The sequence below is a fragment of the Podarcis pityusensis genome (assembly GCF_964106645.2).
Source record: "Podarcis pityusensis genome assembly, chromosome: 14".
NCBI classification, from domain to species: Eukaryota; Metazoa; Chordata; class Lepidosauria; order Squamata; family Lacertidae; genus Podarcis; species Podarcis pityusensis.
In genome coordinates, this window is record NC_138039.1 from 692,144 (window position 1) to 716,922 (window position 24,779).

The following is a 24,779-nucleotide window of genomic DNA, read 5'->3' on the forward strand; positions in this document are numbered from 1 at the left end:
TGAGTGAGCTCAGTTCCTGAGGGGTCTCAGTGAAGGGTGAGCTGATCGGTGCCCCAAATAGTCCATGTCGGAGCAGGCCTCCCCCCCCCCCCCCACGCAAGCAGAGGATGGCAGCCCACACAACTCACAAACACGCAGAGCTGCCATCTGAACATGGGCTTTTATTCCATTATTATCCAAGTACCTTTTAAAAGATAAATTGTACAAGTCAACATGTGAAAAAAACGTTCGGGAGATGCCAGCCGCTGGCCCAACCGCTGGTGGCTGATGCCGTCTTTAGAAAATGTACATATTTACAAGGGAACCCTTCAGGAAAAAAGGGAAATGAAAAACCCGCAACGGGTCCGAGGCCTTCGGGGTCCCGGCCGGCACAGAGGGCAAGCGGGACCCGGGGAGGAGGCCGTCCGGGGCAGTGGGTGGCAACAGAACAGGCGTTTGAAGGCACTCGGTGATGTACGCAAGAAGGTGCAGGGCTCTGGTGAGGGCAGGCGCCCCCCACAGCCCAGGGGTACCTGGAGAGCAGCAGGGGGGGGATCAGGCAACTGGGGAGGAGTGGGGAGGCGAAGGCTGCCCCCGGCAGGGAGGCAGAGCAGGGGCAGCCACCATCCAGGGTGGGGGGCACTGAATGCACCCAGATCTATGGGGCGCAAGGAGGAGGCTCAAAGGGGCAGCCCAGAGGTCCCGTCCCACCTCCCAGCAAATACCAGGCTGCCCCTTCTCTAGACGATGAAATCTGCTCTCTCCTCAAGACTCCCCCCTCCCCAACCCCTCTGACCTGGCAAGGTGGGCAGCAAGGTGTGGAAAGGCCGCGGGCTGAGATGGAGGGGCCAGCCACCAGCCGTAGAGCAGCAAGGTGCAAAGTATCAAGTGGCAGCTCGTTCCACGGGTGAACAAGCACCCTTTGGAGCTTCCCCACCTGTGGGGCTGCTGCCGCCCTCCCCGTCCCAGAGGAAGCATGTGCACTTTTTTGGGGGGGGTGGCTGGACTGCCCCGTTCCTGATGATATCAAAACGGGCGGCTTCGGTGAACAGCCCCCTAATGCGCAAAGCATCGGCGTTATGTTGAGGGGGCTGGTGGCCGCCCCACAGGCAGACAGGGGGAAGGCAGAGCCATTCTGGGCAGCGGGTGTGGAAGGATGCCAGTGCTGCCGGTGCCCCCCCGCCCCCCTCCCTGGCCGGCGCTTCCGCCCATCTCTGGCTGCTTCCATCTCGCTCGGCCTCCTCTGGGCTAGTCAATCTTCTCCACCTTCCCAATGATCTTCTCCTCAAAAATGGGCAGGACGGCCTCATCCTCCCGCACCTCTTCGAACACCACGCCGCAGTCGAACTCGTCGCTTACTTTCTTGAAGTAATACCTGCAAGATGGGGGACAGAGAGTGTGGGGGATCCAGAGCCTGCAACCCCCAGAGGCTCAGCGGGGTGCTCGGGGGCCTTTCCAGCACGAGCCCAAGGCAGAAGGCAAAGGGGGCGGCATGGAGGACCCCGGGCCAAAATCCCCCCTTCCCCGCAGCTGGGCCCTGTCCCCCGAGCCCAACTCTACATAGATTCACTGGAAACCACCGACAGCGTTTTAGCACAAGTGACGAGGACAGAGGAAATGCGCAAACTTTTGCAGGGCTTCCGCGGAGCAGGCTGATGAGCCAAACCCTCTGCGGATCCTGAGGCAGAATGACCGGCAAGCCAGCACACTTTTTAAATTTGGGTGGGGAAATCTGTGTCACTCCAGGACTGCGGCTCCCATCATTCCTGACCGCTAGCCATGCTGCTGGGAGCTGAAGTCTGGCGACACCCGGAGGGTCCCCACAGCTCCCCCTGCTTTAAAGCAAGTCTCTAGTCCTCATCAGAATTTGAAGAAGGGTCATGTGGTGCATGGCTGCGCTGACAGAGGGTTCTCCTCACAGCTCAGGTGCCCCCGACTCCTGCCACCCCCACCTCTAAAATGGGCCCATTCTGCTCTCTGCCAAGAAACTAAAGGAGAGGTTCTGCAAAAAAATGGAAATTGTCGGTTCAGAAGAAAGCGTGCAACTCTGAACATGACGTGCCATTTAGTGTGTTTGGGTTTCCCTTGGCACAGGCTTCCTCAGCTCTGATGCAAACAAAATCGGGTTTTGACTTGAGTTTCCTTCTCCAAATACCTCTTGGCTTGGTTTTGCGGAGGTGAGATTTGCACTGCGATCCGTCTCCCGGCCGCCCTCCCCCTGCCTCTTTCCTGGTTCTGTGCCAACCGTCAGAGTTGGGGCCCACACATTTGTGGGACTTGTCATCCCCAGGGGCAGAGGCTGGAGGCCACAAGCCAAAGAGGGGAAGCACCGGAGGCAAGGCTTCTTGCCCAGGGACCTGAGGCATCCCTCCCTGCTCACCTGTAGTTCCCTTTCTTGGTGAGCAGCTCCTTGAAGTGGCCCAGGGTGACGACACGGCCTTTGACCAGCGTGCGGTAGGGGATGGGTTCTCCGCAGAAGTAGTAGGCCACCACAATGTTCTCGCAGGGCTGAGCGGAGCTGGCCCCCGGCCTCTTCTGCACCTTCGCCCTGCAAGGCAAACACAGCGCAAGCCCTTTACACGGCGGGAAGCCGATACACCACCTGCTGAACTTCCTTGGAGGAGGGAGGGAACCGGCTCCCTTGCAAACCGGGGGCAAGAACGGCACAGGCACCCCCTACCGGGACCCAGGAAGCTCTGGGGGAGAACAGCTTCCTCTCCAGTCCCAGAAGCCCAAAGGAGAAGGGCGGCAGGTGACTGGAACTTCCCATAGCCAAAGGGCAGGAACACAGAGAGAGGAAAAAGCCACAGCTCAGAGGGGGGGGGGGTGCCCAGGCCGGGGTGGGTGGGTGCTGCAGCCATCCCAGCATTGCTACCTGGGGAAGAGGGGGACAGACACCCCCAACGCTTACTAGGCAGGGAGCTGAGCAAAAGACCTTTCCAAAAGAGGGGGGGGGGTGTTGGTTGCCTCAAAGACCGAAGGATTTGTTCAGACCAAGGGACGCCACCTCTTTCTCTGGGAACGACTCAGTCCCAAGATGTCCCTGCTAAGGGAAAAGCCATCGCTTGCCAAGGAACCTCCTTCAAGGAGCTTCGCCAAGAACCCTGGACCAGCACACAGCTCAGCTCCTGCACAATTTAGCTCCCTTCTGTAGGAAAGGGGGCAGGAGGGGCTCAAAGCAAGAAGCTGTCCCAGCCCACTGCTCCGGCACAAGGAATAAGGGGCCGTTGGTACCCGGCTGCACCCCTCCACTCGCCAGCTCATCCTGGCTCTCTGCACGCCGGCTGGGTGCTCAGACCAGACACAAAACCTTCTAGTGAGGCAGGAGAGCTGGAATAAAATTCACATCTGGCAAACAAGGGCCCCTTTGGTTTCAGATAGTGCAGGGATAAAGGTAAAAGTAAAGGGACCGCTGACGATTAGGTCCAGTCGCAGACGACTCTGGGGTTGCGGCGCTCATCTCACTTTATTGGCCAAGGGAGCCAGCGTACAGCTTCCAGGTCATGTGGCCAGCAGGACTAAGCCATTTCTGGTGAACCAGAGCAGCGCACAGAAACACCGTTTACCTTCCCGCCAAAGCAGTACCTATTTATCTACTTGCACTTTGACGTGCTTTCAAACTGCTAGGTTGGCAGGAGCAGGGACCGAGCAACGGGAGCTCACTCCGTTGTGGGGATTCAAACCTTCTGATCGGCAAGTCCTAGGGTCTGTGGTTTAACCCACAGCGCCACCCGCATCCCTTAGGGGTAGATGAGATTAAAAAGCCCAGAACACAAATATTCATGGCCCTCTAGTGGGTATGATGGCTCACTTACCAGAAGTAATGTATTCAGGGCTGCCATACTTCCGGATTTTCCCAGACATAACTGGGATTTCAAAGGCGGAATTGACACTTGGGAGGAATTTCTGAAACGCAACACTTTTTTTGGCATTTTTGAAAGCTCAACAACTTTTAGGGCATCCTGGTTTTTACTTTTTGAAATATGGTAACTTGATTCTGACCAAAAGAAGCCTCCTAGGCCTAGATCATAATACAGTCGTACTTTGGAAGTCAAACAGAATCCATTCTGGAAGTCCGTTCAACATCCAAAACGTTCGAAAACCAAATCGTGGCTTCTGATTGGCTGCAGGAAGCTCCTGAAGGCCCATCGGACGTTCAGGTTCCAAAAGAAAGTTTGCAAACCGGAACACTCAATTCCAGGTTTGTGGCATTTGGGAGCCAAAACATCCGAGTTCCAGGGCGTTTGGGATCCAAGGTATGACTGTATACACCAGGAGGATTAATTAATCGAGGCTGCACTTCCAGAGTTAACACTAAATACATTCCTTCTGGAGGATCTGTGAAAATGTGTGTCCTGGGTTTTTTAGACTCATGTTCTATTCATGTACCACCTGAAACCAAAGGGGCATGTTGGTTGCCAGATGTAAAAAATATTGGCATTCTTTTCCACTCTCCAACCCTAAAGGGCAAGCCACAGAACCAGCCCCACAGGCCCCACGGCAACAATAGTTGAGAAGAACGCCGGAGGAGCTCTGCTGCCACAAAGGCCCCCCTGGCCCAGCACCCTCTCCCCGTGGCCAAGAGCAGCTGCTGCCCCCAACGAGAAGCAGGCGGCCTTCCACTGGCACCAGGGGGCATCAGCCCTAGAAGCCACGGACCCTCCTCCTCCTCCAAGTTGTCTAATCCCATTTTAAAGCTGCCCGAGACTACCTACTGCTAACCCCTGCGCTGCACTGGGCACCAGGGGCAGGCGGGAGGCTGAGGCCAGGGAACTAGAGGACTCCCTGAGCAGGGAAGGAGGGAGGGAGGCTCTCCACCTGCCTAGTGGCGGCTGCCTGCCAGATCAGAGGCTTCCCAGCAGCGAGTGAACGGGCACATTGGGGGCAAGGGGGCTCCAGAGGGGTCCCCGCAGCCTCCCTGCTGTGCCATACAGGACCACCTCTCCTGGTATGCCCTGCGGAGGACCTTAAGGTCCACAAATAACAACACTTTGGAGGTCCCGAGCCTCAAGGTGGTTAGATTGGTCTCAACTAGGGCCAGGGCCCTTTCAGTACTGGCCCCAACTTGGTGGAATGCTCTGTCCCAAGAGACCAGGGCCCTGCGGGACTTGACATCTTTCTGCAGGGCCTGCAAGACAGAGCTGTTCCGCCTGGCCTTTGGTCTGGACTCAGTCTGACCCTTATGTATCCCTCCCTTAAGGTCTTGATCTATCGGCTACTTTTAAAATGAGGCTGCATTTTAAATTGCATTTTAACCTGTATTTTAAATTGGGTTTTCCCCACCTCTCTTTTCTCTCTTTTACTGTGATTTTATTGGTGTTAGCCGCCCTGGGCTCTGGCCGGGGAGGGCAGGGTATAAATAAAATTTATTATTACCATTACTCCTCCTCCTCCTCCTCCTCCTCCTCCTATTATTAGGGGTCCCTGGTCCAGCCGCCCTGTGGCTGAGGCCGGTCCTGGCAAGGCGGCAGAGCGAAGCCCCCAGGGTGGGGGGTGGGGAGGGTTCTAGAGAGGCTACGGGACAGGTGGGTGGGTGGGAGGGAGGAGACAGGAAGAGCGGGGCACCTACTCAGACTCGGAGAGATCCAGGTCGGAGACGGCGGGCACCACACTCAGCAGCGGCATGCAAGCCGGCCTGACAGAGGAGCGACCTCGCTGGATCACCTCTTGGGCATACCTGGGGAACAATCTCAGACATTAGACAAGCCTTCCTGCCGCCGGTCGGCCGGGGAGCCCCGTGGGGTGCAGGCCCCAAAGGCCGGGGGACTGGGGCCTCCTCTCTCTGCCCCTCTCCCGAGGGCCTGCCCAGGGAGCTCTGCCACGGGGGGAAGGAGGGAGGGGGCCCGGGAGAGGCGCTGGCAAGAGACCCAGGCCAGGGCCCAAAGCACAGCTCTGCTCGGGGCCCAGAAACACAACAGGAGCCAACCTTGTGGCCGTTTGGGGCAGGAGGATGGGTGGGTTTAAAAAGGGATCCGACAACTTTGCGAAGGAGGCGGAGGAGGAGGCTCTCAATGGCCAACAGCCCCCCCCCCGGCTAGGCTCTGAGGCAGCGATGCTTCTGATTGACAGCAGCTGAGAGTCTTCCTGGGATCAGGCCCCACATCCAGGTTCCCTTTGGGGCTTTGGGGGCCTCCTCAGAGAACAGGATGCCGGATTAGAGGGGCCACAGGCCAGATCCAGCGGGGCTCTCATAAGAAGGGGGCGCCACACCCCAAAGGCCACCAGCAGCTGAGGCGTCTTTCCCCCCCCCGATGACAAAGGGGGTTGAGAGCTAGTCACCTGGGCCCAAAATGCACACACGCACCCCACCCCTCTGGAGCGAACAAGCCCCCTCGATTCCCTCGCAGTCGCCCGTGTCTTTGGGGGGGGGGTTTCCTCACAGAGCCAGCAAGTCTCACACAGCAGCCTCCCCCCCAAGCATCTCTGTTCCTCCAGTCGAAGAAGAAATGAGCGCCAAGAGGCAAGAAGCAAAGGGAGCTACTCTGCCCATTGCAGCTGAGATACCCCCACCAGCCACGACCCCAAAGTCCCAGAGGAGAAGGAGGCACTTTCTCTACTCTCCCCCCCCCCCGCAAGTGCTGCTCTGCTTAGCAGGAAATAGTGCAAAGGGGGGGCTGTGCAGAACACCCACCAGCCAGCAGAAAGCTCTGGACTGCAGTTTTTCCCAGGAGTGGAGGGTCCAGACCAGCCCCTGGAGGGCAGCAGACCCCCTGCAAGGCACACCGCCGCCCCCCAGGTTTTGATACAGGCCCTTGAGGGTGGGGAGTCTCTTTTGGCCCTCATCTCCAGCTGTTCAAGGCCCTTCTGCCTGCCTGCCGGGGAGCCAAACCCAGCAGCCCCCTCCTCACTCTGAAAGGCAGTGCGCCAGGTGCAGGGCCAGGGGGTCTGGGGGGAAACAACCACCCACCCACTCCTGGTGAACCCTGTGGCCAGGACAAGGCCACACCCCCTCCCCCAAGAGCGCCCCCCCGGCCGTACCGCTGCTTGGCCGGCGGCTTCCCTGTCCTCTTCTCCTCCTCCTCCAGGCGCCGTCGGGCTTCCTCCAGCTGCGTCAGCGGGTTGGGGGCCGGGTTGGGGGGCATGGTGGGGTCCTGGATGAAGGGGTGCGAAGGCTGGACGACGTTGCGCAGCTGGGCGTTGACCCACGGGTGGACGGCCATGGGGCGCTCCACGGAGACTGGCCGGGGCAACTCATGGGGCAGCTGCTTCTTGGCCCCAGAAGAGCTGTGCGGGGGGAGAGGAAGCAGAAGAGGTTTTGGGATAGTACAACTAGTGCTGTAGAAGGGAGTGAAAGAGGCGCCCCCCCCACCGAATTTTAGCATCACGCAGACTGCCACTGGAATTGGAGAGCCCAATGTCCCCCTCCTTGTGGAATTGGGGAAAAAAACCAAAATCAAAGATCTGGCCAGTTCTCTCCCTCTCCTATGTGCCCCCCACAAGAACCGGCCCCCCCAACAGATCAGTGCAGAGCAACAGATAAGGGGCCCTCTGCCTCCTGCCCCTTCCCTTGAGGAACTGGAAAGTTAAGGGGGGGGGTTCTTCTGAAGGCCTGGGGGGGGGGGAGAGGGGGCAGCCAAACATAATATTTAACAATAATGATAAAATTTTGTTTCTATCCCGCCCACCCCAGCCGAAGCCGGGCTCAGAGTGGCTAACAACAGTAAAAATAACACAGTTTACATAAAATCAAAATCAACTAATTGAAATACATTCTAAAATCAATTCATTCTAAAATCAATTCATGCAGTGAGAGAAGCTGTGAGGGGCTAAGGGGAAGCGCCAGGAAAGGAAGCAGCGCCAGCTGATCTGCAAGGAAGGAAGATGAGGAGCTGCCTCACACACAGTCAGGCTCTCTGGGAGTCAGGCAGTCTCTGCCAGCCCCACCTGGAGACGCCAGCAAGGATGGAGCCAGGGACCTTCTGCCGGCCAGAAAGGAGGCCTGTGAAGGGAGGGGGTGCTCTGGCTTGTGGCATGAGGGATGCCCCCCGGCAGCTGCTCCCAAGGCTGCCCCTGGGAGCAATGAGAGGATCAGGCCGACGCTGATGCTGACGGAAGCAAGCCCCCTTGGGCTCCCCCCTGCAGCCAGGCAGCCTTGCTTTCCGGCAGTGGAGCTTTCGCACCCGTGGCCTCCCGCTCCCCCTGCCCCTCTCACCCGTGGCCTGTCTTCTTGTGCCTGCTGATCTCCTTCTCGCCTTCGATGATCCACTGCATGATCTTCTGGTTCTTCTCCACGTCCTCCGAGGAGCCTGGAGCGTCATAGCCGCCGCCGTCGCTCTTCCCCAAATCGGCTTTCTTGACACTCCTCTTAGAGAGCAGGCCGGCTTTCCCGCTGCGAGGAAGGAGGAAGCAAGCAACCGCCTCAGTCAAGAGTGGGATGGAGGGGTGGGTGATCTGCTGCACTGCAGGCAGGAGAAACCCAGGGGATCGGGACCCCAACCCTACGCTAGTCAGCAGAAAGAGCTCTCTCTCTGTGCTGGAACGCCCTCCCTCACTGCCCCATGGACACTGGACCTCTTCCAGCGCCAGCCCTCCATCCTGCCACTGGCTTGCACCACAAATCCTCCTCACCGGGAAGGAAGCTCCATGGAGGAGTCGTCCCCCCCCCCCTTAGCATTTCTGACTGGCTGCCCCTGCCCACCTGCGGCTCACAGGGGCCAACGCCCGTCCCAATGGGCCCCCTCCGCCGCCACTCACCCATAAGCCGAGGGCTCCGGGGGGCCCAGGCTCTCCCCATAGGCCCGCGACTTGGCAGCGTAGCTGTGCGCGTCCACGTTCCAGGCGAAGGGTCCTGGCGCGCCCTGGCCGGCCTCCGCCTCAGGCGGCTCCTTGGGCTTGAGCGCCCCGTGGTGGTGGACCAGGTGGTGGTGGTAGACGTGCTTGTGGTGGTGGAGGCCGGCCGCGTCCGCCTTGAGGGCCGCCTTGGCGCCGTGCTTGCCGTGCCCGAGGGGCACCGTCCCCAGGAAGCCGTGCAACTTGCCAGCCAGGCCGCCCTCGGGGGAGCGGGGCTTGGGCGAGTGGCGCCCGGGGCCCGGCGACTGGCAGCCCGGCGTCTTCATGACCCGCTGCACGTGCTCGTCCAGGATGCTCTCGGGGTTCTCCTCGTGGGCGTCCCGGAGCTGCATCTCGGCAAAGCGGGGGGCAAAGTGGGGCAAGGCCTGTGGCAGGGGGAGCTTGTGGCCCGCCAGGGGGGCCCCCAAGGAGACGTCGGCTTCCTCGCCTTCCTCCTCCTGCTGGGAAACACAAGGCGGGTCAAGGGAGGGTGGGGGAAGACAGATCTTAGGGAACACCGGCAGGGGAGAACAAGTGAGAGGGCTGGAGTGGGGGCAAGATGTCAGGGGCTAGCTGGACGAAGAGGAGAGGTGGGAGGCGCCAGCCGGGGAACCCCCAAGGGAACCCCCAGAGGAGGACGGCTCAGAGCCAGGGTGGTGGGACACAAGGGAGATGTCAGAGGGAGAAGATTGGGAGGTGTTGGATGCTGAAGGGGCAACAGGGTTTAGGGAGCAGGTGACAGGGAGCAGTTCAGACTCAGAGGCTGAAGCAGAGGAGGGGGGTGGTCAAGGGACTGCAGAAGACTCCAGGGAGTCTCCCTCTCTGTCTGTGACAAGCCCCGCTCCCCCTGGTCTCTGAGAACGCACAGAGTAATGAGGAGAGCAGAACAGAGGCGCACAGACACCATCTGATACTGCTTGGGAAACATCCAGGCAAGGCTGGGGCAGGGATCTCCACGCAAGCCCCAGCTGCCCCCGCCGCCCCTACTGACCGCTCGGACACGCTTCAGGCGCTCCTCCAGCTTGGCCTCCGCCTCCCGGTCCCTGAGGACTTCCTCCAGGCGGTTGATCAGCTCGGCAGCAAATTTCTGTGGTTCAACGTGGATATCCTTTGGCATTCGGTAAGTACGCTGTGGGAACGACACGCAGCCCTGGTTGGCAAAGGGGCCGGCCACACCCCAGCCACGCAGCGCACAAGGCCCCGGCCACAGCCCACCCTCACTTGCCCACCAGCCCTCCCGACTCTGACTGGCAGCTGCAGAGGCAGAAAGGCCTTTCCCAGGGGCTGGTCCTGCTGGGCCTCATCCCATAAGCAGAGCGGATGCTCTCCCTCTGGAAGACAGGAGGAGGCTTGGCGTGACTCACGGGAATGTGAGGTAGTGGCACACGTCCATTTGCTTTGGCACTTTCCTGCATCTCTCGGCGATGCTGCTTCCGGAGTCGGTACGGCGGGATCCCGTCTCTGGCAAGAGGAAACAGTGACAGTTTGCGCAGGGCAAGGCAAGCTCCAGGTGGAAAGGGGTGCAGGGGGGACAGCGCAGACAGCCAGGGGTCATGGACCGGCTGGAGGCAGAGTAGAGGGGGAGGCAGCAGCCGGGGAAGCCCCAGGGCAAGGAGGCGCAGGGCCAGAGGACTGGTGGCTGGGCGACCAGGGGTGGTCAGAGGGAGAAGAGGGAGCAGACTGCTGGCAGGTGTCGGAAGCAGAAGAGGGAACAGGGTTTAGTGAGAGGGAAGAGAGCAGTGCAGACTCGGAGGCGGAGTGTAAGCAGGCTGTGGAAGAAGACAGGGAGACTCCCCTCCTGCTGTGAGCAGCTGCCCTCCCCACTGGTCTCCCAGAATATGCAGAGAAACTACGACAGCGGAGCCGCGAGAGGCAAGAAGACAAAGGCTTGGGCCACTGGGGAAGGAGCCTTAGAGAGCGAAGGGAACTCCTTCAATGGCACCCTTTAAATGGCACCTTTTTGACTTTTAAAGCCCTATGCGGCCTAGGATCCACGCACCTACGGGACCGCCTCTCCTGATATGCCCCGCGGAGGACCTTAAGGAACACAAATGACAACACTTTGGGGGTCCCAAGTCGCAAGGTGGTTAGATTGGTCTCAGCTAGGGCCAGGGCCTTTTCAGTACTGGCCCCAACTTGGTGGAACGCTCTGTCACAAGAGACCAGGGCCCTGCGGGACTTGACATCTTTCCGCAGGGCCTGCAAGACGGAGCTGTTCCGCCTGGCCTTTGGTTTGGACTCAGTCTGACCCTTATGTTTCCCTCCCCTTATGGTTTTGCTCTATGGGCTACTTTTAAAATGCGGCTGCATTTTAAATTAGGTTTTTTTCCTATTATGTTTTGATTGTAATTTTACTGGTGTTAGCCGCCCTGAGCTCGGCTCTGGTTGGGGAGGGCGGGGTATAAATAAAATTTATTATCATTATTATTAATGGGAGCAAGGCCTCCTGGAAAGAGAGTTCCCGAGACCACTAGGATTCTTCAGGGGGTACTCAAGGCCATGCAGCACCCTCACCTCTTTTTGTTGTCGTCAAAAAGTGTGGCACATACTGTAACGGCTTCATGGCGAGTACTGGCACTTATTTTTCTAGGAAAAAAGCCCTGCTTATGCCTGACACCAGTGGTGCTGCCGCCTTTCCCCACAGAGGCTGATTCCGGAAGCCCTTCCTGGATGCCAGGCCCACACCTTGAAGCAGGATAGCAAGGTCCACAGGGAAGGGTGTGAGGGCCACATTGCAAGGCATCTCACAAGAAGGGATCTTGCCCCCACCCCCCGTTAAAGTCCTGCCAGCATCCTCCTCTGACGCAGGCTGGCTGCCACCATTGCATGCCCACAGCGGCCTCTGCGGTCAACGGCTCAGACTTCTCCCCCCCCTCACTTATATCGCAGGTGCCCACCTGCCCAGGACAACCTGTAGATGGCTAAATATTCTGCCCCCTTATTCATAAGAAGAGGCTGGCAAATGTGTCCTCTGTGTCAGGCATGCCAGGAGTAGGGTGCCTCAGGCGTGGAGCTGTAATTGTTGCAAATATTCAGGATTTATTAGGTGTTATTTTTAGAAATAGGCAGCCTGTGAGGATCATTCTTAAGAGAGCACCACAACCCGCCTTCGACCAGCAGCTCTGCAATGGGGAAGGGGCTTCATCCCCCACTGCAGCTCCAACGGCAGTTTCCTGACCTTCGGCACAGAAAAAAACCCTTGTAAACCCAACATTTGTTCTTCATTAGACCCTTCCCTGGGCTGCTGCTGGCTCTCGTTACAGCTTGCATGGATTTACTCAGGTTAAATAAATCCGGAGTTTCAAAAACGAATTTCTGCAGGAAGAGAAGGTCGAGGCCTGCAGAGACCTTTGTGATGCTGCAAGGGTGGCGACCGTGTCTCTGCCCTCAGCGCAACGCAAATGGCTCTGACCGCAAGCAGGTGCACGCTTTCCAAACGCACAAGTCCTCCAGGGCCAGGGAAAGTCACACCCGGCCACCACTCCAAAGGAGGCCTGGCATGGAGAGCCCTCGCCCACAGTGCAACGTGAAGCTTCTCCCAGAAGCCGTGTGTGTGTGTGTGTGTGTGTGTGTGTGTGTGTGTAGCTATTAGCCCCGCAGCTGGGAAAGCCCAGGGGGTCTGCAGAAGAAGCCGGAGCAGGCAATGGGAGGCAGGCTATGAGGACAAGACTCCCGTCAGCCACTTGCTGGGAGACAGGCCTACCTGCCTGCAGCAGTGGGAAGGGCGAGGCAAGCTGCCATTTTGCTAATATTGTTTTACAGATTATAACTGCTTTACTGATCATTTAACACGACTTATGCTGTAAATGTGATGCTTAGCTTATTTTTTAGTTGCTGGTTTGTTAACTGAAAAGGTTTTACTGCCTATTTGTTAATTATTACATGTATTATATGTAATCGTATTATATTCCAGGCTGTTCTTGCGGTGCTCTGTTCTGCTGTTGCTGTTTATTGTTTGTAAGCCACTTTGGGATTTGCTGGAATGGAAGGCAGTGTAGAAATACAGTGGTGCCTCGCAAGACGAAATTAATCCGTTCCGCGAGAGTCTTCGTCTAGCGGTTTTTTCGTCTTGCGAAGCAACCCTATTAGCGGCTTAACGGATTAGCGCTATTAGCGGTTTAGCGGCTATTAAAGGCTTAAAAGCTTAGGGGATTAGCTGCTAAAAGGCTATTAAAGGCTATTAAAGGCTTAGCAGATTAGATAAAGGGGGGGAAAAGCGAAAAAAAAATCTCTAGACTCGCAAGACATTTTCGTCTTGCGAAGCAAGCCCATAGGGAAATTCGTCCTGCGAAGCAACTCAAAAACGGAAAACCCTTTCGTCTAGCGGGTTTTCCGTCTTGCGAGGCATTCGTCTTGCGGGGCACCACTGTACAGTAAACCGAATCAAGGCACCAATAAGCAGGCTCCCCCTGGCTCCCTCCAGATGTTGCTGGCCTTCGACTCCCCCCTTCCTTGGCTCCCATGGGGCCAAGCTGGCTGCTGGGGCTGCTGGGATTTGGAGTCCAGCAGCGCCTGGAGAGGACCCCTGTGCAGGCCACGCCCCCTCTGCTCCGTGCTCCGCCCCCTTGTCCTGGCAGCCCAGTCCCAGGTGTCTCTCTCGGGGCAGGTACTCACATGCTGCTGTCTGTCAGCGACATGGTGTCGGCGTCACTGGACATGCTGTGCTGCTCGCTGTCGTTGGCGCTGGTGGCGGGTGCCAAGGCGTAGCCCGTGTTGACGTAGTAAGGGTTGACTGGCTCTCTCCAAGGCCCATGCCTGCAAAGGAGCAGAAAGAGAGAAGGGGGTCCCGGTCACCCTCCAGACTCCGGTCCCTCGAGGACCCATCCCATCCAGCCTTCGAAATTCCCCAGGCACCAAGTGCATTTCACAACTGGCACGGGTGCCAACTGCAACCACACATACATGCCCACCTGGCTGGCCCCTCCAGCTTTCTGAAGCAGGTCAGCAGAAGAGTTTCTTTGTTCCATGTGTCTCCCACCTTTTTCTCCAAGGAGTCCATGGTTCGTGCCCCTCCTCAGCTGATCCCTACAACGACCCTGTGAGGTCGGCTAGGAGGCTGTGACTGACCCAGTGAGCTTCATGACAGAGTGCGGATTCGAACCCTGATCTCCCAGGTCTTCGTCTGTCATTCTCACCACTCCACCCCACCCCACTGCCTTCCTAAAGTATTTCTGCTATGGGGCAGCTCCATATATTAAGTCGGTAAATAAATAGCGGGAAAGCAATATGTCCCTTAGAGATGCATGGGAAATATTTTCCTGGAAGCCTGAATTTGATTTATTCTGGATGGTTGTTTTTGAGGTTTTAATGTGTTGCAAACCACTTTGAGATCTTTTTTCTTTAAAATATAAAGCGGTAGAGACATGAACGATGGCGATGAAGAATAATCCCCACTGGGGGGAAATGGAGCCTCTGACATTCGGTTGTGGCAACCATAATAACCGAGGTTTAAGGTGCCATTTGGCTTACATATCTGAGCCACCACAGAAACATGGAGCCAACGTGCGTGGAATACGGCACTTAGAGGACGCTTAACTCACCACCAGAGGGTGATAAGAGTAATAACAAAGAAAAGTGGGCTTGACTCTGCACGCTCTCAGTTTATATCCTTGATGAACAACAGCGCAGCCGTCTCCCGTCCATCTCAGTCACAGCAGCCACTATGGAGAAATCATCTTAAGGCTTTAGACTGACCTGTACCCTGAGGATGGCAGCTTAATCTTTAATGTAAAAGATTTTCCAAGTCGGTTTTGTTGCCCATACAACTGTATACAAGACACTAATGCATGTACATGTATTTTGTCCTGGAAAGCAAGACTTCATGCTTGGTAACTGTTTGTAAAAGTCCCAATATAGTCTGTATTGGGGGGAGGGGTACAATTTGCCTTTGGCACCTTCTGGGTCCCACCAATGGGGACTGCAAAGGGGGCAGAAGCAACTTGGAAGCTCCTGCAGAGAAGCAGCCCCACAACTACGAAGTGCCAAAGGCGTCTGGTCACACGTACAAAAGCCCCCCAGCACAGACCTCCACCATTTCCCAAACTAGATGGCACTGAGCGGCCAGCAGAGGGAGAACACCAGCCCCACAAGGCACAACCACGTTGCACTGGGTCAAGGACCAAGGAAGCCAAAACTGGGCTCCCCAAGAAGGCAGCCAAGGCACGGAAGGGGCTGGGCTCAGGGGCTGAGCTCAGGCTTGCTGGCAGAAGGCCCCGATTCATTCCCTGACAGCTGTGGGGGAAAGCACTGGGGGAAACCCTTGGAAAGCCATGGTCAACCAGAGAAGATGGCAGCCAACCAGAGAGGACCCAAGGCTGCTTCACGTGCACCTCTGGAGAGGGTCTTCCATCTGCCCAAAGGCTTCCCAGGCAGAAGTCTTCCAAAGAGAGCAAAGGAGCAAGGATCCCATATCACCCACCCCCAGGACTGGGGGCTCTTGCAGGTAAAGGACCCCTGGATGGTTAAGTCCAGTCAAAGGCAACTATGCGGTTGCGGAGCTCCTCTCTCTTTCAGGCCAAGGGAGCCGGCGTTTGTCCACAGACAGCTTTCCAGGTCATGTGGCCACCAGGACTAAACCGCTTCTGGCACAACAGGACACTGTGATGTAAGCCAGAGCACACGGAAACACTGTTTGCCTTCTCGCCACAGAGGTACCTATTTATCTACTTGCGCGGGTGTGCTTTTGAACTGCTAGGTTGGCAGGAGCTGGGACAGAGCAATGGGAGCTCACCCCGATGGGGAGATTTGAACCACCAACCTTCCGATCAGCAAGCCCAAGAGGCTCAGTGGTTTAGACCACAGCGCCACCTGCATCCCTGCTATAAATGAAAGTGGGAAGGAGACCTGGGGTTTTTCACTTGAGGCTGGAGTTAAAAAATGCTTCCCTGTGGACGTGGAATGCCCAAAGGGAGACCCAGCCAGCCATGATCAGGGACAGCACAGTTTAAAACACCACATAAGTCTGATTGATATTCTACAGACTTTTAAATATGCTTGGGGGGGTGTTATTATGTTTTCCTTGTTTTGCTTTAACTATTTACTTGTGCTTTTACTTTGCATTTTTACCCTGTGACTCACCCCCTGAGATCTTGTAAGAAAGAGCTGAATATAAATCTAATACACAACAAACAACAACAACAACATGACCAGGTGTGGGGCAAACTGAAAGGGATTCTGGAAGAAACACCTGCGCCCTTCACCCACCCGCATACTGCCCCCCTGGGGTGTGGATCTGGAGATCAGGCTGCTCCACGTTTAGGGCCCTTGGAGGTGGCAGCATGAGGCTTCCTCCGACCCAAGGCAGCGGAGCTCTCCCCAAAGGCACCAGCGTCCCTGCCTTGCTGGCTGTGCAAGAAGCGGCCCCTGAGCTTCTCCAGGTGGCCCTTCCCAGAAAGGCCCAGGCCCTCTCTGCATCCAGCAGGCCCAGCTCAGGGCAGGCAGCCATGAACGTTTCCCTTTATTAACAGAAATTCCAGGGAGCTTTTCATCTGGAATGCATTACTATGAGCAGAAGGAAGGAATGAAAGAAACACCACTGTCCGCACACAGACGGGGGCAAACTGTTCCAGATCCCTTCCTGCCCTGTTTACAAGAGCGGCTTCAGCTAGGGAAGTCGGGGCAGAAAGCAGGCCTCCTGTTTCGGGAACGCCAGCCAATGGTCCCGCGGGGTGCAGGCAGCCTCCGGGGCCAGCTTCCCCTCCAAGGAGCAGGACCCAGGTCCCAGCATGGGCAAAAGCAAAGGGCCACGCCAGCCCTTGCCACCTTCACGTGGCTCAGGACACCCACCTGGGCCAAGAGCAGCCCGCAGTGGCCAAAGCAAGAGGGGCAGCAGGATTGGGGGGGGCACACACTCCACCAGAACATGCTAGCAGGAGGCCTGACCTGAGGGATAGGTAGAAATGCTCAGCACTGGTGATGGAAGGGAACAATGGAGCAAGCTAAGCTGCTGAGATGCCAGGAAGAGGAGCCTCAGGTGAGGGGAAGGGGAGGAGGAGAGTCAGGGCCTGGGAGGAGCAGGAAGACTGGCCAGAGGGGGCAGGGGGCTGGAAGGAAACAAGGCATGCAGAGGAGGCTGAGGCTGAGCAGAGAGGCAGAGGCCTCCTCTGGCAGGCAGTTCTGGCTGTGTGACGCAGGATCTGGGCAAGAGTCTGAGAGGTGGACAGACCCAAGGGGGAGTGGAAAGGTCAGGCCGTGGCCATGTTCCCTCCTGGGCAGAAGACCAAAGGAAGGAGACAGGCCCCGACCCAACGGAAACAGACCCATGTCCCCAAGCTGCGGGTTTCCGTATTAAAAGCACAGAGGAGTCGTCCGAGGATGCCCATCCACAGGGCAGGCCACGGACGAGGTGGGCTCAGGGGCCCAGTCTGCATCCAGAAGCCTACCAGCCTCGCTTCACCTAGTGGCACAGGCCAGCCTTGAGCGTGAGCAAGTTGGGGGCTTTCAGCTCTGGTGGCTGAGACGTCTCTCTTTGCAGAGCTCAGAAGGAATCTCAACAATTTAAACAACAAGAGCCTCCCCCGCCCCCTCCCAGGCCGCCAGATTCGGAGCCACTTTTTCCATTTCACCCAAATCCCATCTGCAAAGCTTCTGGGGTTGTTTTCTTAAACACCTGTGCTACTTCGGATGCGGTGCAAGAGGGGCAAAATGTCCCCCGAAAAGCGTTTTTACAGAGTCGCATCCATTCCCTTCCATTCTGCGGTCTATTTTTACCCCAAACATTTGGTGCACAATTGAGGAGCAGCAGCGACAGGTGATGCCGTGATGCCTGCAAGGCGGGACGTGCGTTCGGATCACACACACCAATCCAATTAGCTGTCAAAAAGGGGATGGAGGCAGGCCCCTCTGCAGAAATAAATTCCCCCAGCTAGCAAAAGCCTGCGTGCTTGGAGCTCCCTTTATTTGTAGGAAGTGCCGCAGGTGTCTATTGCACCCACAAAGGACATTTCCAACTTGAGCTTTATGGTCTGGAGGCACCTGGCACAGCTACCCTGCTGAAGGCGGGCAGGTCTGGGGGAGGGCAGGGAGAGTCTCCTGGAAAGAACACACAGGTGCCGCCTTGCGTTCCACGACTGTGGAAAGGCAGGCAGGACATCATGGTAGAAATGGTTAAAAATAAAACAGCAAAATCGGCAAGATATTCATGCAGAAATGGGACTTCTTGTTCCAAGTGGCAGTCAAGATTTTTAAATGGATCCTGTAACACAGAGGACGTGTGGCAAATTGTGTTTTGATCCAGTCAAAAAGTCTACCTGCCTTCAATAAGATTGTGCAAATGTATAGCAAGGAGGGCTCATTTGGGTGACTCCAAGGGAGAGAAAAACAGCTGCCCAAGTGTGCAGGCAAAACTGCCAAGACCCTTCCTGGGTCGGGAACTCCCACATGGAATTGTGTGAGGAGGAGAACGTGCTTTTTCACATTATGTGCCATGACAAACACTTTCCTGAAGCTGAAAGAGTTCTTCTCTCTTGCAAACACACCAAGGTGCAATCTGAAGCTGAACTCCAAACTGATTCAGGTGCATCAACTTCAAACACGAAACAAACACCCAATGAGACTGTGATTTTGGGGGAACTGGGGTTAAAACGGCCTTGAAGCTTGTCACTTCCACTGCCAGTATCGGGGCCCAAAGACGACGATCCCATTGATCCCTTACGCAGGGCAGCAGCAACTTTTAAACCAGTGAAGTGAGAAAACCAGGTGGCTGTGGGCTCTGCTTAATAATAATAATAATAATTTTATTATTTATACCCTGCCCACCTGGCTGGGTTTCCCCAGCCACTCTGGGTGGTTCTGATTGCCCTCTCTTGCTAGCTCTGGAAACTGGGGAGGAGGAGCAGAAGGAGAAGGTTTCTCTTCACACAGACCCTGAAATAGGGTTTCCTTAGGAGTCTGAAAGCAGCCCCTAAGAAACAAGGACCACAGGTGTACTTTGCAAAGAAAACAAACCACCACCTGCAGCCATGAACAAAAACAGGGTGTTTAGGCAAAGCATCCCCACCTGATTTGCTAAAAGTGTCCCATCTCAGCATCAGCAGGTGCCCCATCAGGTCCCAAAGCTTCCCTCCGCCCCCTTGCCTCCATCCCCCTGGAACATCCTTCAGACCGTCAGTCGTTTCAGAGACCAGCATTGCTCTGTCATGGCAGGCAAGGGCTTCACTGCCTCACATGCAATTCAAGGGCTGGGTGCAAAAGGGGCTTTTAAGGAACAGCCACCTGGAATGTTTATCATGAAGGTGGTACTGACAGCCCCCCCCCCCCGTCCACAATTCATCCAGAGGACCCTGTTCCTGGGACTGCTTCCCATCTCCAAACACACTGGCGACCTTAAAACAGGGAATCCGGGAATCACGTTGCCAGAGGTAATCATGGGTGATGGTCAATTAAGTTTTACTCAAGTGCAGACCGGTTGAAATTAATGGACCTGTATGGTGTTCATTCATTTCAAAGGGATTACTCTGAGTAAAACTTAGCAGACTACCACCCCACACATTTCATTCTGGGACCCCATTCATAGGGACCAGCAAGGGAGGCAGAGAATCCGTCCTTCCAAATGGCTCCAGGCTGTGCTTTGTGTCGCGATGCTGTTTCAGCATCACAGGTGGACCCATACAATTCCCTGCCCCCCCCCGCACACCTTCGCAAGTCATAAACAAGGAACACACACACTCTGTCATTGCAGAACAAGAAGAAATCTCTGTAGGCCTTGCCGTCTAGAGAAACAATGAACGGTTACCAAACTCAGCCAAAGTTGCTTCAAAGCTACCATCTTCCAACTCCCCATCCCCGACAACCAGTGTTCAAAATTCCCCAGGTGCCAAGCGCGTTTTGCAACTGGTGCGGTTCCAATCGTGCCCACGTGGAGATCTCTGGGTGCCAAGCTGGCAACACCATCTGGCTAGCCCCTCCAGCTTTCTTAAGCAGAGAAGCAGAAGAGTTTATTTATTGCCTTTCTATCCCATCTTTTTCTCCAAGGAGTCCATGGTTCACACACCCCTTTTCAGTTTGATCCCTACAATGACCCTAAAAGGCTGCGACTGACTTCAAGGTCACACTGTGAGCTGCATGACTGAGTGGGGAGTTGAACCCTGATCTGGCAGGCCCTGGTCCGACACTCCAAGCACTACGCCCCTTCTGCTACGGGCAGCTATATAGATTAAGTAGGCAAAAAAATATGGGGAAAGCAAAATGTCACATAGAGAAGGATCTGAAATGTTTTCATTGAAGCTTGAATTTGTTTTATTCTGGATTGTTTAATCTGATGTTAAGATTTTTTCTTTAAAATATAAAGCAGTATAAATCATCATCCCTGATGGCCGGGGGGGGGCGGGGGCGGGGGCAGGGAATGGCGCCTAAGCATTCCGTTCTGGCGACCGTAACTGAGGTTTAAGGTGCCATTTGGTGATTTGCTTTCTAACACAGCCTGAACTGCAACAGCTCGCCTGGATGTTAGCACCACCCCTTAAATACAACTGTGCAGACTTCCAGCAACTCACCTGCCCACGAGAGCCACAGCGTAAGTCTCTGGGTCTGACCTCTGTAGTGTCAAATGGTGGCCTTGCTTAAGCTACGGCTGGCTACTTGCTGGCCTACAAAGTTCCCCATCCCTTATGTAGGAGGGGAAAGTTCTTGGACCTTTTGTATCCGGAAGACCTCCAAGGCCAGGGATGGTCATCTGGAGTTCAGGAGGGGGAATGCCATAGTGATACAGAGGAACAAGTCATAAACCTCTCTCTCTCTCTCTCTCTCTGAAAGGGTCTTTTAGGAGTTCCAAAACTTTGCCCCCAGGAAAATGTTCTCCCAGAAGCACTTGGAGCAGGCGTCAGCAACCTTTTCAGCCATGGGCCGGTCCACCGTCCCTCAGACTATGTGGTGGGCCAGACTATATTTGGGGGGGGGGGGAGAACAAATTCCTATGCCCCACAAATAACCCAGAGATGCATTTAAAATAAAAACACACATTGTACTCGTGTAAAAACACGCCGATTCCCAGACCGTCCACGGGCTGGATTAAGAAGGTGATTGGGCCGCATCCAGCCCCCGGACCTTAGGTTGCCTACCCCGGACTTGGAGGTTCAAACTCCACAAGGAAGGCCCAGTAGCTGGAATCGTTTCCAGCCTCCTGAGTAAACTAGCAAGAGATCAGAGGAGCGCCTCCTTCTCTTGCGGTTTCGCATGCAACATTCCTGTCTCAAAACCCAGATGAAAACAGTACTCAAAACGGAAGGCTCCCAGCATCTGCAACAAGGGGCGGAATTTGCTTGGGGGACGATGAGATCCAGCTGTTGCCCTCCAGACTGCTAAGACAGTAAATGCAATAGGCAAAGGGGGTGGAAGAGCTTATCTCCAGAGCCTAGCAAGAGGGAGGGGGGACCTGCAAAAGCACTTCCTGGAGTTCCCCTGCTGTTTCTAGAAGCTGTTGATGCTGGGGTTGGAGTTGGGTGGGGGGCAAAGAGAGACAATCATAAAATAAAATGCAATTTGAGCCTGGAAGTAGATCATGGGATTTCTGGATTGAGTGGATCTTTTTTTTTAAATCTTACTAGTTTATGGGCTATGTTCTTCTAATAAGTTTAGAGCTTATTCTAGGTTATAACAAAGTTGTTGGGGTGGGGTGGAATAGACGGTGTGAGACTCAGAGGCCAATTCTGGAGAAATTCCCAGCAATGCATCTATCAATAACTTCACCAAAATTGTTGCGAGAGCAGTTAGGCAGGACAGCAAAACTGCCAGGAGCTTCAGGCAGGGGCCGCAGCCAAGCATTGCAGACGGCAGGGGATGAGCTTCGCTCAAATCTCTGCCGCTGAAAGCAGGAAGTGCTGGGCCTGTAACCCCTTTCAGCTCTTCCCCAGCCGCCAGGGGGCGCCTCCACATCCTGCCCTGCTACCCGGCGGAAGCAGACTTCTGCCCCACGAGGTGGGGCAAGCGAGCGTTGCTCACGCGGAGACAACCTGCAGGTCTCACCTGTACTCTCTCCCCTCGCTGTATCTCCTGGATGATGTGGCTCGCTGCGTGGCCGTCTCCAGGAGGAGCTTCTGGGTGAGCCGGCTGGAGGGAGCAGACTCCCGGCCGGCCATCTCCTCCTCCACCTCTTTGTCGCACTTCCATTCCTCGTCCTCGTTAAGGGTAGGCAAATAGCCGGGGAGACACTTCCCTGTCCCCGACCCTGAGCTCTGGTCACTGTACACCTTCGGACTCTCCCCACCCGTCCTTGTATACTCCAAATAAATATCCGACTTAAGGAAGAGGGGGTACGTGTTCTCCTCGATCATGGACTGGATCTCCGTCTGGGCCTGGTCAAACATGGCCGGATCAATCAGCTGCTTCATCACGCAATCTTTTATAAAGCTCTTCGTGGCCGGCTTGATCTGCCGCGACACAATCCCGTTATTGTCCAGAATGTACTTTTTGTAAATGGCCTTGGCCAGCTTGAGCCTCTTCTCCTCGTTGGAGTCACACGGCTCCAGCTTCCGGAAGCCGCTGCAGGCAAACCAGAAGTCCAGCAAGTCCGCGCAGTCCTCCTGCTTCAGGAAGGTCCGGAAGAGGTTTATCCCATCTTGGTCGTCCAGCAGAGAGTGCAGAGACTCTGCCCATCTCAGGTAGGGAGGGGTGGGAGAAGCGCTCCCCTCTGGCTCATACCCCAGGTCCAGGTCGGGGCGCCTCGGAGTGGCCGTGGAAGTCTCGGTTTTGATGGCATCGCACTTCCCGGAGTAGAACCCGTGGCCGCTTAGCCGCAGGTCCGTGGAAACGAGTTCCCCTTCCTCTCCTGGCACCGGGGGCCTCGGAGCATCCTCGGTGAAACTCCCCCCAAGGTCCAGAGGGAAACCTTGGCCCTGCACACTCATCTTGACGGCATCCGCGGGCAAAGCAGCAGCAGCAGCAGCAGAACGGCGGCCCACGCCTCAGCGGCCCAGCAGCCCCTGCCCCAGGGGGAAGACACACGGCCGGCTGCAAGGTTGGAGAAGGACGGTTAGAAAGCAGCGCAACGCTGGCAGGCTCACCCTTCCCAAGGCCCTGCAGCCCGCTCCTCCGAGGAAAAGAAGGCAAGACTTTGTCGGGCAAAGAGGGAAGAAGCTGAGCATCTTCTCCCCCAAATTAAGAGAGCCAAGGGCCCCGAATGAGCCACGCAGAGGACCTGAACGCGGCACACGCGCCTTTCCCCACCCTCAGGCGGGCGATGGCCCCCCGAACCCCTAAGAACTTCCTGTCAATTCATGCACCGCAAAGATGACCAAGTTCCCTTTCTGGTCCTGATCCTGGAAAGGCCCAAAGGGGAGAAATCAAGACGAGTGTAGCTTTTTTGACAGCACACCAGGATGCAAAACAATGCAGAGGGGGCTTTTAAGAAACCTCCCGAAAATATGATTTGTGCGAAGTATGGTGGAGGGCTCTGAAGAGGGGAAAGGGCAATCCTTTGCAGGTAAGAGCTCTCTCTCTAGCACAGGAGAGGCATTTTATATCCTATTGTATGCCAGAAAGCCCTTCTGTGCGCCTTTGGGGGCCAGGAAGCCCAGCCACTCCACTCCTCCGGCTCTGGGGGCTGAGGGGCCCTGGGAAAAGCCAGGAGCCTCGGGGTCTCAGGCTGGCCGGGGTGGGCTGGATGACCCCGGGGGTCCCTCCGGAGAGAGCCGCCCCTTGGCGGGGACCCGGCCCGCCGAGAGGGGCGCCGGGGGTGGGCGCGGAAAGGGGTCCGACGGGGCGCTTCCTGAGGGGGGACCCTCCTCCCGCCCTCCCCGGCCCGACACGCGACAGGCACGTGTGAAGGCGGCCGCCCGGCCCGCAGGAGGCGCAGGCCCGTCTCCCTCACCGGGACAAGGAGGAGGCGAGCCGCGGCCCCGGACGGGAACCCGCCGCGCCAGGCCGCCGGCCCCGGGACTCCGCCAACGCCGCCGCCGCCATCATCCGCGCCGCCTCGGCCTCCGCTCCGGGTGGCGCCGGGCCTGGTCGTCGTCCTGCTCCCGGTCTCCGCCGCCTCCGCCTCCGCCTCCGCCTCCCGGCCTGGGCCTCCTCTCCGGCCTCCTCGCGCTCCCTTCCGCCGCCGCCGCCGCCGGAGACGGACCAGGCTCGCCAGCGCCCCCGCAGGCCGCGCCGGGAACCGGAGGCCGAGCGAGCGAGCGAGGGCGGGGCTGCGCGCGCAGGCGGGCCGCGGGGAGGTCGCCTAGCAACGCCAGGGAGGGCCAGGCCCGGCGCCCACCGCTAGGCGGCGCTGCTGCTGCTGCTGCCGGCCGGGGACCGGAAGCGAGGGAGGCTGTCGCCGGGGTCCGACTAGATGAGCCCTGGGGTCCCAGAAGAGGCCTTGGGACGACTACTATTCCACAGCTTTCTAAATACGTTTCTTTGGGGGGGGGGGGTTACTGTTTTGTTGCTTCTGTCGGGGCTGTTTGTTTCTGCATCTTTGATCTAGGGTTTTTTTTTTAAAAAAATCATGGTGAATCTTTATTGATTTAAAATACAAACGTACAGCAAAGAGAAGTATAGAAGAGTTAAATACAAAAGAAGAAAACATGAAGACAAAAGGATCAGGAAAGGAATTAAAAAGACAAAAAAAACCCCAACAATTTATACAAAATCATATCCATCAAATAAAATTTTCTGCATAAATTTCTTTCGGAGCTATTTGTGCATCTTTGATCTAGGTTTTTTTTTTAAAAAATCTTCCAAAGTACCCCGAGATATTTTTTGACGAAGGGCGGTATAAATCAAATAAATAGAAAGCAGCAGCCAAGCGCAGGGAGGCAGGAGGCAGCCGCTTCTGCTTCTTTCTTTTCTTTTCAGTCTTATTTATGTTAATTGGGGTTTTTTAACAACTTTTTTGGTTTTATTTATTAAACAAACCAGCTCGACCACCTTTTCAAAAACTCAATGCTTCCGATTTCAAACTCGGGGGGAGCGAATAGGAGAGGAAACAGGCTCCCAGTCTCACCTCCCCCCCCCCGCCCCCCTAAAGAGAATAGGGGAAAGGAGAGACCCCCCCACACACGTTCATATTTATATATATTTACACTCCAAACGTCGGAGCTGCTCCCCCCGCGGAT

General features: G+C 56.2%; 1 protein-coding gene across 4 annotated transcripts; it reads right to left on the bottom strand.

Annotated features, from left to right (window-relative positions):
- Positions 1-141: 141 nt before the first annotated feature.
- Positions 142-23,692, bottom strand: AXIN1 (axin 1). 4 transcript variants are annotated; one of them, XM_080981357.1, is made up of 11 exons: positions 23,552-23,692; positions 21,709-22,692; positions 13,363-13,503; positions 10,113-10,209; positions 9,740-9,877; positions 8,674-9,209; positions 8,132-8,308; positions 6,958-7,203; positions 5,549-5,656; positions 2,360-2,527; positions 142-1,354 (listed from the first exon to the last, which is right to left on the bottom strand). In XM_080981357.1, the coding sequence occupies exons 2-11, from the start codon at positions 22,587-22,589 to the stop codon at positions 1,228-1,230; spliced, it is 2,619 nt and encodes an 872-aa protein (XP_080837483.1). In that variant the 5' UTR covers positions 22,590-22,692; positions 23,552-23,692; the 3' UTR covers positions 142-1,227. The 4 variants fall into 4 exon arrangements, with proteins under 4 accessions (XP_080837483.1, XP_080837484.1, XP_080837485.1 ...); XM_080981358.1 differs by having other exon boundaries at positions 8,674-9,206; positions 23,552-23,691; XM_080981359.1 differs by lacking the exon at positions 5,549-5,656 and having other exon boundaries at positions 23,552-23,691.
- Between the last annotated feature and the right edge of the window lie 1,087 nt (positions 23,693-24,779).